This window comes from Lutra lutra, chromosome 12, assembly GCF_902655055.1.
Source record: "Lutra lutra chromosome 12, mLutLut1.2, whole genome shotgun sequence".
NCBI classification, from domain to species: Eukaryota; Metazoa; Chordata; class Mammalia; order Carnivora; family Mustelidae; genus Lutra; species Lutra lutra.
The window spans coordinates 17,441,508-17,453,705 of record NC_062289.1 but is presented as its reverse complement, the minus strand read 5'-3'; the positions used below and the strand labels follow the sequence as shown (position 1 = coordinate 17,453,705).

The 12,198-nt window shown below is 49.5% G+C and overlaps 1 protein-coding gene across 7 annotated transcripts in view; it reads left to right on the top strand.

Moving 5' to 3' along the window:
* The window catches only part of NEDD4L (NEDD4 like E3 ubiquitin protein ligase), a 338,543-nt gene that overhangs the window by 308,520 nt on the left and 17,825 nt on the right, over positions 1-12,198 (top strand). For all 7 annotated transcript variants that reach the window (XM_047698213.1, XM_047698212.1, XM_047698215.1 and 4 more), the window contains 4 exons: positions 1,333-1,562; positions 3,102-3,223; positions 5,651-5,721; positions 7,372-7,467. In XM_047698213.1, coding sequence (XP_047554169.1) covers positions 1,333-1,562; positions 3,102-3,223; positions 5,651-5,721; positions 7,372-7,467 — 519 coding nt within the window. The remainder of the gene's footprint in view (positions 1-1,332; positions 1,563-3,101; positions 3,224-5,650; positions 5,722-7,371; positions 7,468-12,198) is intronic.

Genomic DNA, 12,198 nt, shown 5'->3' with positions numbered 1-12,198 from the left:
ACAAATACAGTTTACCATATTAAATTATAATATTTGGCATGTTAGGAGCGAATATAATTTTCAGATTGAAATTCTCAGTGGGAAACCCTATGAGGTGTTTACAGGCCACATTTTAAATCACAGTATTATACTTCTACTGACACCATCCTGTCGTCCATCCCTTCCTATTGTTCCCACCCCCACCCCCCGCCCTGGGTCTTCAGCACTGTGTCTTCTGTCTTACTGTTTGATGTCACCTCTCTGGTACAGATTCCGTCAGTTTCCCCTCAGTGTGTGCGCTCATGGTTTCTGCACCGGCCATTGTTTCTTGGCTTCCTCCCCTCAGTAAGAGGCAGTATTAGGCACAACTCCCCTCACCCCAGTCTGCCCAGGTGTCGTCTTGGTCTCTCCTGCTCCATGGCCTCGGTCGATGCCTCTCTTCTGGGTCTCCATGATGGCCAAGGCACTGGGGACACATGGGTGCATGGGACACAGTCTCTGTGTCGGGAGCTCCCGCTTTGGGTCTTCTCCCCTCCATTGTGCTGATGCAGGTAGCCCTCGGAGAGCCGCTTTTGCAGTGGCTCTGGAACACACACAGGAAATTCGTCAGTGTTACTTCGTGAGTTACCTGCATGTCCCCCAGTGGCCGGGGATGACTCTGTGGACAAGAGCGTGTCCTGCTCTGGCATTCCCACCAGGGTGTCCTCTGTCGGGGCAAGGCTCACCCCGGTCCTGGTCCTCCTTTTCCCAGGAGGCAGTGATTCACCACTTCCCCTGAGGGCCTGTTCATGGTCACGTTCTGTAACTGTGACCTTTGTGATGCTTTCCCACAACCTGGCGTGATCCTCGAGGGCCCACCTCTGGTGGCAGCAGAATTAGCCTGTAGGCATCATGGGTCACACCGACCGGCTGGAGGCCCAGCCAGAGTTGAGAAGGGTCTCAGCTGGGCCGGATGGGGATGGTTTTGTGGGTTACGAGGACCTGGACTACCGTCCCTTTCTTCGGCAGAAGCAGTATGGAGCGTTGACCATATTTCAGTGGCCAGCGGGTGGGTGGGTGCCTCACAGTTATTTATGAAAGGGGGAGAGGATGACTGTCCAGATTCTGCTCCGTATAGTTTCTTGTGCCTCTGTCTGATGGCTGCTAGGACACACTCTGTGTATCTTGGCCGCACACAGTGGGGCGTGCTGCGTGTGTGAGGAAAGTCCACGAAGGAGGGACTCTCTATTGGAGCCCTTCGTCTCTGCTTATTTGAAGACCGCTGTCATTTCTACTCTTTGTTGTTTTTCTCTGTTCAAAAGTTGGATGCGTATTTGCTGTGTGATTACGTGCTTGTTTTCTTCTTTCGTGTAGGCTGATATTCCAAATAGGTTTGAAATGAAACTTCACAGAAATAACATCTTCGAAGAGTCCTATCGGAGAATTATGTCCGTGAAAAGACCAGATGTTCTGAAAGCTAGACTGTGGATCGAATTTGAATCGGAGAAAGGTCTTGACTATGGGGGTGTGGCCCGAGAGTGGTTCTTCCTACTGTCCAAAGAGATGTTCAACCCCTACTATGGGCTTTTTGAGTACTCTGCCACGTAAGTATGCGGAGGGCACTCAGGATGTGCTCCCTCCCCACCAAAAAGGGTTTTATTTATAATGATTTAAACTTAATGGGAGAATGAGTGGCTCAGTCATTCAGGACGAACTAACACTGCTGATTTCAGAAACCCCCCCCACCCCCCATAAGTCTTGAACGGGTTCCCACTCCACATGGTGAAGTAATGCACTCTGTGAACACCTAAGAATGATTTTTCCCTTGTCATTCGGGTTCATGTAATTGAAATGGAAAATGTGCTGGGTACTTCTGGTGAGGAACAAGAGGCAATTTTCATTAGTAATGCTGTGCTAAATTGGGAGGATTTGTCAGTGTCAGAATTCCGAAACTCATCATCACGTCAGGAACAAAGATAGTTTCTGAAGTTCTGCTATTCAAAGGCAAATGATGCGAACTTCGAGGACCCATTCTTCAGGATCCAGAGCACCATCTCCGTCCTGTAAGGGAAGAAACAGATTCTCCCTCGTATTAGGATTTCATCTTAGCCAAACACGAAACTGAGACAGACTTAGTTGCTTTCTCAGGAATCAAACACCCATGACTTACAAAGCCAGGCGCTCCTTCCAGGCTGTGGAGTCTCCAGAGACTTAGGCTAGGTTTAGGCTTGAGGCCACAGTAGAACAGTCCTTGACCTTGCTGAAGGGCAGCCTGTGCTGTAAGGGGACCTGGGTTCTCCTGCATCATCTACCTGAGAGCTCTTTTGGAAGCCAGCCTCAGCGCCCTCCTCGGTTGCTCTAGCCAGGAATTCTCATTTTGGTTTTTGTTTGTTTGTTTGTTGTTGTTCCCAAGTCCCATGAGAAAGCCTGCTATGTGAAATTGATAAAAACCATTGAAGTGGAGGGCAGGGTAGGGAGGCAAGACCCTTATCTCTCTCCCACATTCCCAGAGAGACACCCCCCTTCCCTGCCACCCAGGGATTCTGTGGAGCCCCGTTTGAAAACCACTGATCCTCCAGATCTTGAGACCAAAGACAGATGAGTAGCTACGTGTGAACATTTTGAGGTTGGCGTTGTTGAGACAGCCGTGTGCTGCTCCCAGTGTTCTTGGAGCCTTTCCGGGCAGAGTGGTGGTCAGACAAGGGTTGGGTCCATCAGAAAAACTTGAATCTCCAAATCAAATGTCTCTCAAAGGAATCAACCCTCATCCTCACAGAGAAAACCCGTAGTACTCAGGTCACTGGGAATCAACACATGGCCCCTCTGATATGGTGTTCCTCATCCTCCCAAGATACTTGATTGAACCGTATGAAATTGACATTTTTTGTAGAGCAGAAGTAGTCAGATATCAACAGTTTTTGCAGTGTAACTTACATAGGGCATGTGCGCCTGCTCTGTTAGACCTCAGTCGGTCACAGAGGGGCTAACTAGACAGTAAGTCATGTTCTCTAGCTTTCCCGTTGGGTACAGTGTTCGCAGGTGCGCTGTGCACGTCTAAGGACGGGTGGCAAAGGAGAATTCAGACTGTTGAGTTTCTTATTTAAAAGTATGATTGTGCTTTACCTCTCTCTCCCTCCCCAAAGGGACAACTACACGCTTCAGATCAATCCCAACTCTGGCCTCTGTAACGAAGACCATTTGTCCTACTTCACTTTTATCGGAAGAGTTGCTGGTCTGGCGGTATTCCATGGGAAACTTCTAGATGGTAAGTTACTGAGATGTCATGACGTAACCGAGATACGATGGGGCTGTCTGTGGTTCCTTACTAGGGGTCGTATCTTTCACGTTGCGATTTTAAGCAGAAGTTTCACTGATTCTCTGGAGTTGGATAAATTCATTTTATGGTTTGCCGTGAAAGAGGTGCTTTTCCCTGGTGTCATCCTAATTTGAGCACCAAAAACAGTGTCTGCACATTTTTTAAAAAAAAAAATTTTTTTAACCTTACAGCGTGAAGCACAGAACATTCTGTATTTGCACATTTTCTGTGTTTTCCAGAATAACTTTTTTTTTTTAAGCAAGAGGTAGATTTGGTGACAGATGGAAAAGCTAATTGAAAAGTTTAATTTAAATGATCTAATCCATCCAATATCCTGCTATTGTTCCATTTGTCCCTGAATCATTACTTTTGAATGCAAAGAGATTATAAATAATTTCAAAGCCATGCTATAACCAATGAAGACCTCGACCCTGGGATCACCGCTAAGACAGACGGCACAGAAGAATCTCGTTATTATTCAGAGCATATAAGTCATGGAAGAATTTCAAGGCGCACTCACAGTTAGAAGTCAGACTCCCTCCCTGGCTGGATGCATAGGCTTAGTTAGAGACGAGACCTGTGCTGGGTTCTGACACTTCAGAAGCAGCGCCCATAAGAGGGCCTCGCAGAAATCATCCGTGAGGAGATAGAGTCAGAAATATCTTTGAAGGGGGAGCCTGGGTGGCTCGGGTTGAGCGTCCGACTCTGGATTTCAGCTCAGGTCATGAGATAAGCCCCACAAAGGGCTCTGCGCTCAGCAAGGAGTTCGCTTGTCTTCACTCTACCCCTCCAGCCCACCAGCTCGCTCGCTCACTCATAAATAAATAAACGCTTCAGAAATACCTATTTTTGAAACGTTTGGACTTGAGACAGTTGAGGATAGGCCAAAAGTAAAATTTGGGGTCAAATTATAATTACCATAGAAAATGAGGTTTCATGGGGAATTAATTATGTTTATGGAACCTTAGATATTCCAATAAATAATTGATGTCCCCTCTGTCCTTTTCCTCTTTAATTTGTTTTTGCTGGTACTTGCTAGCTGGTTTTTGATCCTCTCATTTCATATTTTTGGTTGAGAAAGTAAACATTTTTTTTCTCAGTTAGAAGGAAACTGCCCTCGGTATTTATGTACATATAAAATACATACGTATATAGTGTGTGTGAGAGAGTCTATTTTACTTTGCAACTTTGGAGTCATGCCATAGATTACTTCAGCCTATGCAGATTCATTTCAGCCTTAGAGGTCCGTTTACTAACCTTCTGCCAAGTGAGAAGGCATTCTTAGTTGCTCTGGAAAAATCTAGAAAGTAGAAGATAGGATCCTGACCTCAGTGAACTTCTGTTCTCTTGGTTGGGGGGAGCAGAAGAATCACAGCACCAGGAGAGGGTGTCTTGGCCAGGAGCGTTTGACCATGCTGTGTTTGACCTCGGTGGGGTGAGGTGGGTAGGATTTGCACAGGTAGAAGCTAGTATGGCTTAAGGACAGGGATTTTGGAGGAAGTAGCAGGGACGGGCACGAACGTGTCAAGGAGTGGAGGAGACTGCCCTCGGGAATTGCAGAGTTAAGAGCCAGAGTGGTCAGAATGTGAGTGCCCCCGTGGGCACAGCCTCTGTTCTCTGCAGGTCAGCCCACCCCTCCCTTCTGCTGGTTTACTCCTTTCACCACCTTTTACCTCCCTAGACCCCGAAGGTAATTGAGCCAGCAGGATTGGGAATATGTAGCAGAGCTCTGTGATAGATCAGATGGGCTGGGGGGGCGGGTGGTTAGAGGGAGGGAGGTGGCGGCGTCCAGGGATGCCGGCTTACGTCGGGGTCCCTGCGGGCCACCTGTGGTGGTGGGATCCATCGCCAGAGGCCTTCATCCCCCGCCCTGGAAGATTGCACAGCCTTCTAAGTGGTCTCCCTCATTTGCCACGTGCCACCTTCCTGGTTTTCTCCCCATTACTGCCCAAACAGTGGTCCCCAAGTGCAGGCAGAATTTTCAGCTGGCTTTTCCTTGATGGCTGATGCCTGCAGGCGGCGGCCTGACTCTCCAGCCCCATCTCTGGCCTGTCCTCCTAGGAGGCGCTGTGCTTCCACAGTGGCCCACCTTGGCAAGTCTCCTTCTGGTCCCCTCTGCTTCCACTGCTCTTTGCCCTCCCGTTCATGTGCCTTGTTTGAGCTGCAGACTCCTGCGTGGCCCTGAAGAAGCTCTTTTTCCTCCTCCCAGAAGCCTTTTGACCCCTCCCTGCTATAGTGTCCTTCCTGAGCCCCGCCTTCCCCTAGGCCAGGCCTGGCCCCTCATTCAGCCTGAGGGCAGCCTCACTTCTGTTTCATGCTCTGATGCACAGCACTGTCAAAGCTCTGAAACCAACCGTATCTTTCCACCCATCCTAGGTTTCTTCATTAGACCATTTTACAAAATGATGTTGGGCAAGCAGATAACACTGAATGACATGGAGTCTGTGGTGAGTAAATACAGAGCACGCCCGCGAGTCGTGGGCCCCTGTGCCTTACAGAGGGGTAGTTGAGGCCACGTTGTAGTCGCAGTGATTTTTGTGGGTGTCGTCGTTCAGTTTGAACCAACAGGGAACGTTGACTTATTCAAGAAGTTAATTGAGCTCCCTAATTTTTCTAGTAAGTAAATCGTTGTTCACATTTCCTAGAATTGTGGTGTTTGAGGTGGGTATAGACTCCGGTCTCAGCCCCCTCACTTACCCAGAACTGGTTGGACCAGATTAAATCCACGGGGTCACTGGCTGTCCCGCTACAGCTCTTGCTTTCCATCGAGGACTGCTGATGCCAGCGTTTAGAGATTTCGTTGACCATCCCTTCGTTTTCTGATCTCAACACATAGCAGGAGCAGAGGCCAAAACATAGATAAAGGGACGAGCATGTACCCTCACCCCAGATGTGACAGTGACCGGTACAGTGCCAGGGATGGGATGAACCCAGTTAGAAGAGGATGCTGAGAGACCTTCTGAAACGGGATTTGAGTTTTCACATTGCAGTCAACTTACCCATTTTGTTTAGGCTCCCCATTGTAGGGCCGTAGGATTTTTCTATAAAAACAAAAATGACGCTCTTCTCATAATGTACTTCCTGCTTCTCTTTTTCTTTTAATTTACACATCCCCCCACCATCCAGCTCTGGCTGAGCGTAGGGGTATTTGCCCAAGTGCCAGCGCACTTACTGGGCCATCAGGAAGTTCTCTGTCCCCTTAGGACATTTGCATCGCTGCTTTCATATCCTGTTACTTGACGAGAAAGCACCTGCATCCCCTTGACCTTGCTGTGGTGTTGATGGCGTCTGTTAGATGGTTGGGCGTGGGAGCCGTGCTCTCCTCGCTCACCAGCATCCGTCGGGGCTCCGCTCACCATCTCCATGTGAAGGGAGCGGGTGACGCCCGCAGGGCACCGGAACCCACTCAGCTGGTCTTCCCAAGAGCGAGTTGCTCCCCAGAGCCCGAGCACCAGCCTGAGATGGCTTCTCAGCTTCCACCTTTAACTTGCGCTTTTATAGCTGGGAATGTAGAAATTTCTCTTCACGTCTGAATTGTATACCATCTCCTGACAGTTGGTGCACACATTCCTTTCTGCCTTCCTGGAGCCTGGCCGGTGTGTCCCCAGTCCCAGGCCCTTGGACATTATGTTCCAGTTGTGACACTAGAGTAGCCTTCCTGTTTGCTTACAGGACTTGCAGAGCACAGTAAAAGCACAGGAAGGTGGTATAAAATCATTGGTATTTAAGTAGAACATTCTCTGTCTTGTTTTCCTCTGATATTTTCATCGTTAAAAGATGGGGAGTAAATTGATCTCTCCATGGTCAGCTTGGTAATGTTCCTTCTGCTGGGCCAGAGCAAGTTGCTTTCTCTATGCTTCATGGAGGACAGGATTCGAGTCCAGTCCCCTGTTACCACCAAAACATTGGTTTGGTTTGGTTTGGTTTATATTTTAAATTACCGGAGAAGAGAAGGTTTGGAGCAGAGCAAGACACCTGTTAGTGACTAGTAAGCCTTGAGCATTCTGAATGGGATTACGTAACAAGGACTTAATGGCTTGAAGAAGTCAAGTGAGTTTTGGGGAAAGAAGACTTAATTTCTATGTCATTTCCTATAGGATAGTGAATACTACAACTCTTTGAAATGGATCTTGGAAAATGATCCTACTGAACTGGACCTCATGTTCTGTATTGATGAAGAAAACTTCGGACAGGTACGTGTGGGCCTCCCCTGGACTCCCTCTTTGACTTTCAGAATCTTTGCTGCTTCACAAAAGGGCTAGGCCTCCGCTGGGCAGTCATGTCACCTCCGAGAACTTCAGGTGTTAATTAGCACCTCGTTGTGTTGGTATCTCCTGTCCCGCCCAGAAACTAAATTCCGATCACAGCCCCTTCTCTCTACCTCTCCTTCCCGGGAAGTTAGAGATTCTGAGGCCTCTGGGGCGTGAGGTCCGTCTCCTTCTCACAAATCGGAATATGACTGTTTGGGCCTTGGTTTTAGAGTTTAAGTACTTCAAAAAATAGTATGTATATATCGTGGTTTAAGTACATGACCAGGAGAGGTGATTTTTCGGGGGCCTTTAATGGTTCTGTGGTCATGATGGGAGTTGTCTTGTGGGGCTCAGCAGGCACGGAGTTTTGTAGCGTTCCCTTCTTTTTTGGCATGCACGGTGTCATTAGACTAAATTCATCATAAATGTCCATGTCAAAAAGATAAAGTTGCCTACTGAGAATTCTCGTTACCATCATAAAGTTCCATAGGATGAGTTTGTCTTAAACCTAGAACCTTCGATTCATTTGTCCCTGGTGATGACAGTGCTTCTTGGGAGGTCTTACCCGATCCTGGTCCCTATCCTTTCTCGGAAGCCCAGACACCGTTCCCATCTCCCGGAGCAGATCTACATGACCTTGAAATGAATGAGTCCAAGGAACCCGTTTGAAGGGTTGCCGTACGGGAAATGAAACGAGTCTTCCTTACTGCTTCAGGGGTTGAAAGTGGACTCTGCTGTCAAACACTGCCTGTCCCTTTTCATACATTGCAGTGCTCAGCGGTGTAGGTGAAGCCAGGAAATAGGTGCCTGCCCTCTCGGGTCCCCTGTCTTCGAGAGCAAACACAACCATGCAGTTTGTCTACTTAAATTCTTTGTTGACCCTTCTGTGACCTTCAGGGTAAATTGAAACCTTTTTTTTTTTTTAAAGCATAGCTTATGACCTGACACTGTTCACCTTTAGCCTTGTCTTTTGACCCCTCCATTTGCTCACCTTGACAACCATAGTGTGCCTATGACCTTGTCCCCAGAGACACTTCTGAGCCAGCTCCCTGTCGGTGCAGCACCCTTTGCATTCCTGCACCGTGTCCTCCCCTCTCTCAAAACTCTGCTCAGGCTGTCCCCTAAGCATTGCTAACCCACTGTCTCCTGTGAGCCGACCTCAATCGCCTTGGTGTCTCCAGCGCTTGGTGGCCCCTGAGACCTGCTTACTGAGCAAATGAATGATGGTGGTAACCTAGTTGGGTTTATTTTAACTGTTAATCATGTAGTAAGTAACAAGCTCCAAGTGTGGGAAAACGAAATAATTTAAATTGCTATGACTTCGTTTTGTAAGCTGGATCCATGGAAGGGCCTTCACTGCCAATTTTCAAAGGGTAACACACGGATAATCATCCTGGAACTCTGTCTTCCTTTCATTTTTAACACATAGAGGAAGGAGTAGAAGTAAAGAACCGAGGAAGACTCAAAATCGATTTTGTGTGTCGACTACAGAAACAAACAAAAAAAACCCCTTTATATCCATTTCTAAAAAACCATAGGATTAACTCAGCGCCGTTCAGAAGACATTAGCAATGCCAGAGCCAGAAGCAGATGCGCTGGGAAAGCTTCCTTAGTCACAGTTAAATGGGACTGTTTCCATCTGATAAAGGACAGCCAAACACATGATGTGTGGACTCTTAAGTACACGTCTAGTAAAGATTCTGATGACAGTTCATGTCAATTATTCATTAGAAACGGTTCTCAGGCCGCCTCACTTAATGCTGTAGGTTCTTCTGACTTTCGGACTAAATCGGGCGGAGTAAGGCAGTCATCAGAGTGGACTCACCGAAGTCAGAGACCAATAAGTTGCCCTGTTTGTTCAGCTGCTGCCTTCCCTTTTTAGAGAGCTAAACTGATTAACAGGGAACTAGTGTTATCCCTTTTGCATCCTGGGAAGAAACTGAGAGAGAATTAAGTAGCCACATACAGCTCACCTCTCGCATTTCCACTCCCTCCCCAAGCCCTTTCATTTTAACCTGCAGATACATCTCAGATCCGTCTCTTCCCTTCTCACTCCAACAACACCCGGTCTGAGGTACCGTCTTGTCTCACAGACTCCCAGCTGGGCTTTTATATCTGCCTCGTCCTCCTGTAATGGCAGACTGGTCCTTTCAGGACATAAAAGTCGTCTTCTCTCTGCCAGAAACATTGATAAAGATCCAGATCATTGATTGGCCCCAGGTGGTCCCGCATGGCCTTGCCCCTCATGCTCTCTGGGCCTGGTCTCACTGGACTTCTGGAATGCATCCAGCTCCACCTTGCCGCAGGACCCTTGATCCTGCCATCCCATCTCTTGGCAACATACTGCCTCCAACCTATAGTTCAGACATATTTCCTCAAGGAAACTGAGCCTGACCCCAGGCCGTAATACTTGAGAGTGTGTCCATGTCTCCCCATGGCATTCAGCGTGATGACGGGGCATGTATTTCTAAGAGTAGGTGTTGGGCATTAAGCACAGACGGGCGGTGGCCGCACTGCGTGCACATCTTGCTGGCCACAGTGCACTCACCCGCACAGCACCTGGGACTGGGGGGACCCTCCCGGCAGAGCGGTGGAACCAGCGTGGGCCAGCCTCTGCCCTCTGCCAGCCCTCTGCAAAACTGTTGAGTGTGTGTTGCCTTTTGCTTGAACCCGAGAGGGAGCACATGCCTCCCTGGGGCCAGAATGTGGTCGTTTCTTCAGTGGCGTCCAGTTACCGCACACGTGGTGTGCACCTGCAGCCGGCCCCCCTCGGGGCTCTGGCGGGTTATTGCTGCCGGGAGGGTCAGGCCGTCACGTTGGGCCATGTCACGGAAGGGAACTCCCACTGTGGTCATTTCCGAGCAGCTCCCTGGCTGGTGAGAACTGGGAACCTCCGGCTTCTGGGACCTCCTGTGAAGTCTCAGGTGAACAGATCTCAACATCGGGACTGTGGCCTACTGCCCAGCAGGAAGCGGACATCTGCGCCCGTGCACACGTGCACCTGCGCCCAGGGGAGGAGGCGCGCCTCGGGGCTCTAATGGAGGGAGCTGCTCAGTGCCACTGCAGGGGTTAGCATCTGATCGGCTTGTTTCGAAGGCGGGAAGTGTGGACTCGCAGGAGCCCGTGGGCAGGAGGGGTAGAGAGGGGGCAGCATTCTGCAGCAGAAGTCTTCAGGACCAGACATGAGTTAGGTGAAGGCATCCATCCTCAGCTGGGGTGATCCCACTCCCACAGGGCCAAAAACTTGTCCTTGGAGAACAAAAAAGTCCCTGCTGTTCCATGGTTGGTGGTGCTCCAGAAGGCCACAGTATGTACTTCAGGATTAAAGGGATCCGTTTATGAAGATTGAATGGGAAGAAAGGGGTGGGGAGAGGGGAGGGCTTCTAAAAGGGCTCTTCAGGGGCCAGAATGAAAAAGAAAGGCCGAGAAACTCTGCATAGGGGAAGGAAACAAGTGAAAGGCAGACACTGGATATAGGAGGAAGGGTGTGCAGCAGACAGGGCAAGGTCCTGGCTGAAACTGGGAAGGGTAGAGGCTCTGGCTCCTCAAAGGCCCAGGTCAAGGAGCTAGACCTATGACACCTGTAGGAAATGTGAGGGTAGAAGAGGAGGTTGACTCGGATGCCTCATGGCTGGCTTTCATATCTGCTTGGAGAGAGGCTGGGGAGGGTGAGGTGGCTTGGTCCCCTGAGGCTCATCCTGCAGGGTACGGGGGACACATGTCCTGTCAGCAGGTGGGTGTTTGCCCAGCAGTGAGCAGCGCCCAGGATGGGGCCAGAGGCAGGTACACCTTTCTCTGCCCGAGTCCCACTTAACTTGAAATGATCCAAGCAGTTTCTCAGCAGATCCCCCGCACATTCGACATATGACACCTTGGGAAAATCTGGGGGATGTGTATGATGAATCCAGAGCTTTAACCTGCCAAGGAAGAGGGTCCAGATTTGTGAGAGTCCCATCTCTGATCTAATTTATAGTCTTTCTGAAGAAGAGAGGTGACTTTGTACTCAGGCCAGTAGACTTTTTTAAAAATAGGGATTTTTTCAGAAGCACATACTGAGCACCTCCTGTGGGCAGGCACTGGGCTAGTGTCCTTTATATCGGGTCCTTGAGTTCAGACACGACAGTGCTGACCCTGGCCCAGAATAGGTGTTCACGAGAGGTGGGGAGATGGTGGGGTGGCAGGAGGCCACTCTCCACTTCCTGAGTCTCCCCTCTCCATGAGAAAATGGCAGCAATGGCACCTGCCTCGTGGGGGCTGGTCTGTGACTTCTGTGATGAGCACTGCACCCAGAGCACGGGAAGCGGCCTGTGTCTGGCCCTACGCAGCCGGTCTAAAGTGTGGAATTGGAAGCGCAGCCAGGATGGCCCACTCAGGTGTTGTCGGTGAGGAGCCTGAGCAGAAGGGAGACTGACCACAGAAAGCTTGAACTGAGAGACACTGCTGGCCTGGCTCGGGGAGCAAGACCTAGAAACCAGCCTTCCCTCCCTGCCCTCCCTGCCTCCCAGCACCGCCTGCCAGAGAGACCCGCAGCCAGAGTCAGCCACAGAACCGGACGGCTGCCCACGGACTGGACTGCTTGCTTGCCCTCCTTATATAACACAGTATGATTCCCCCCTTTTTTTCCTTTCAAAAACAATTGTATTCGTTTATCTGATTACAAAATACTAATAATTT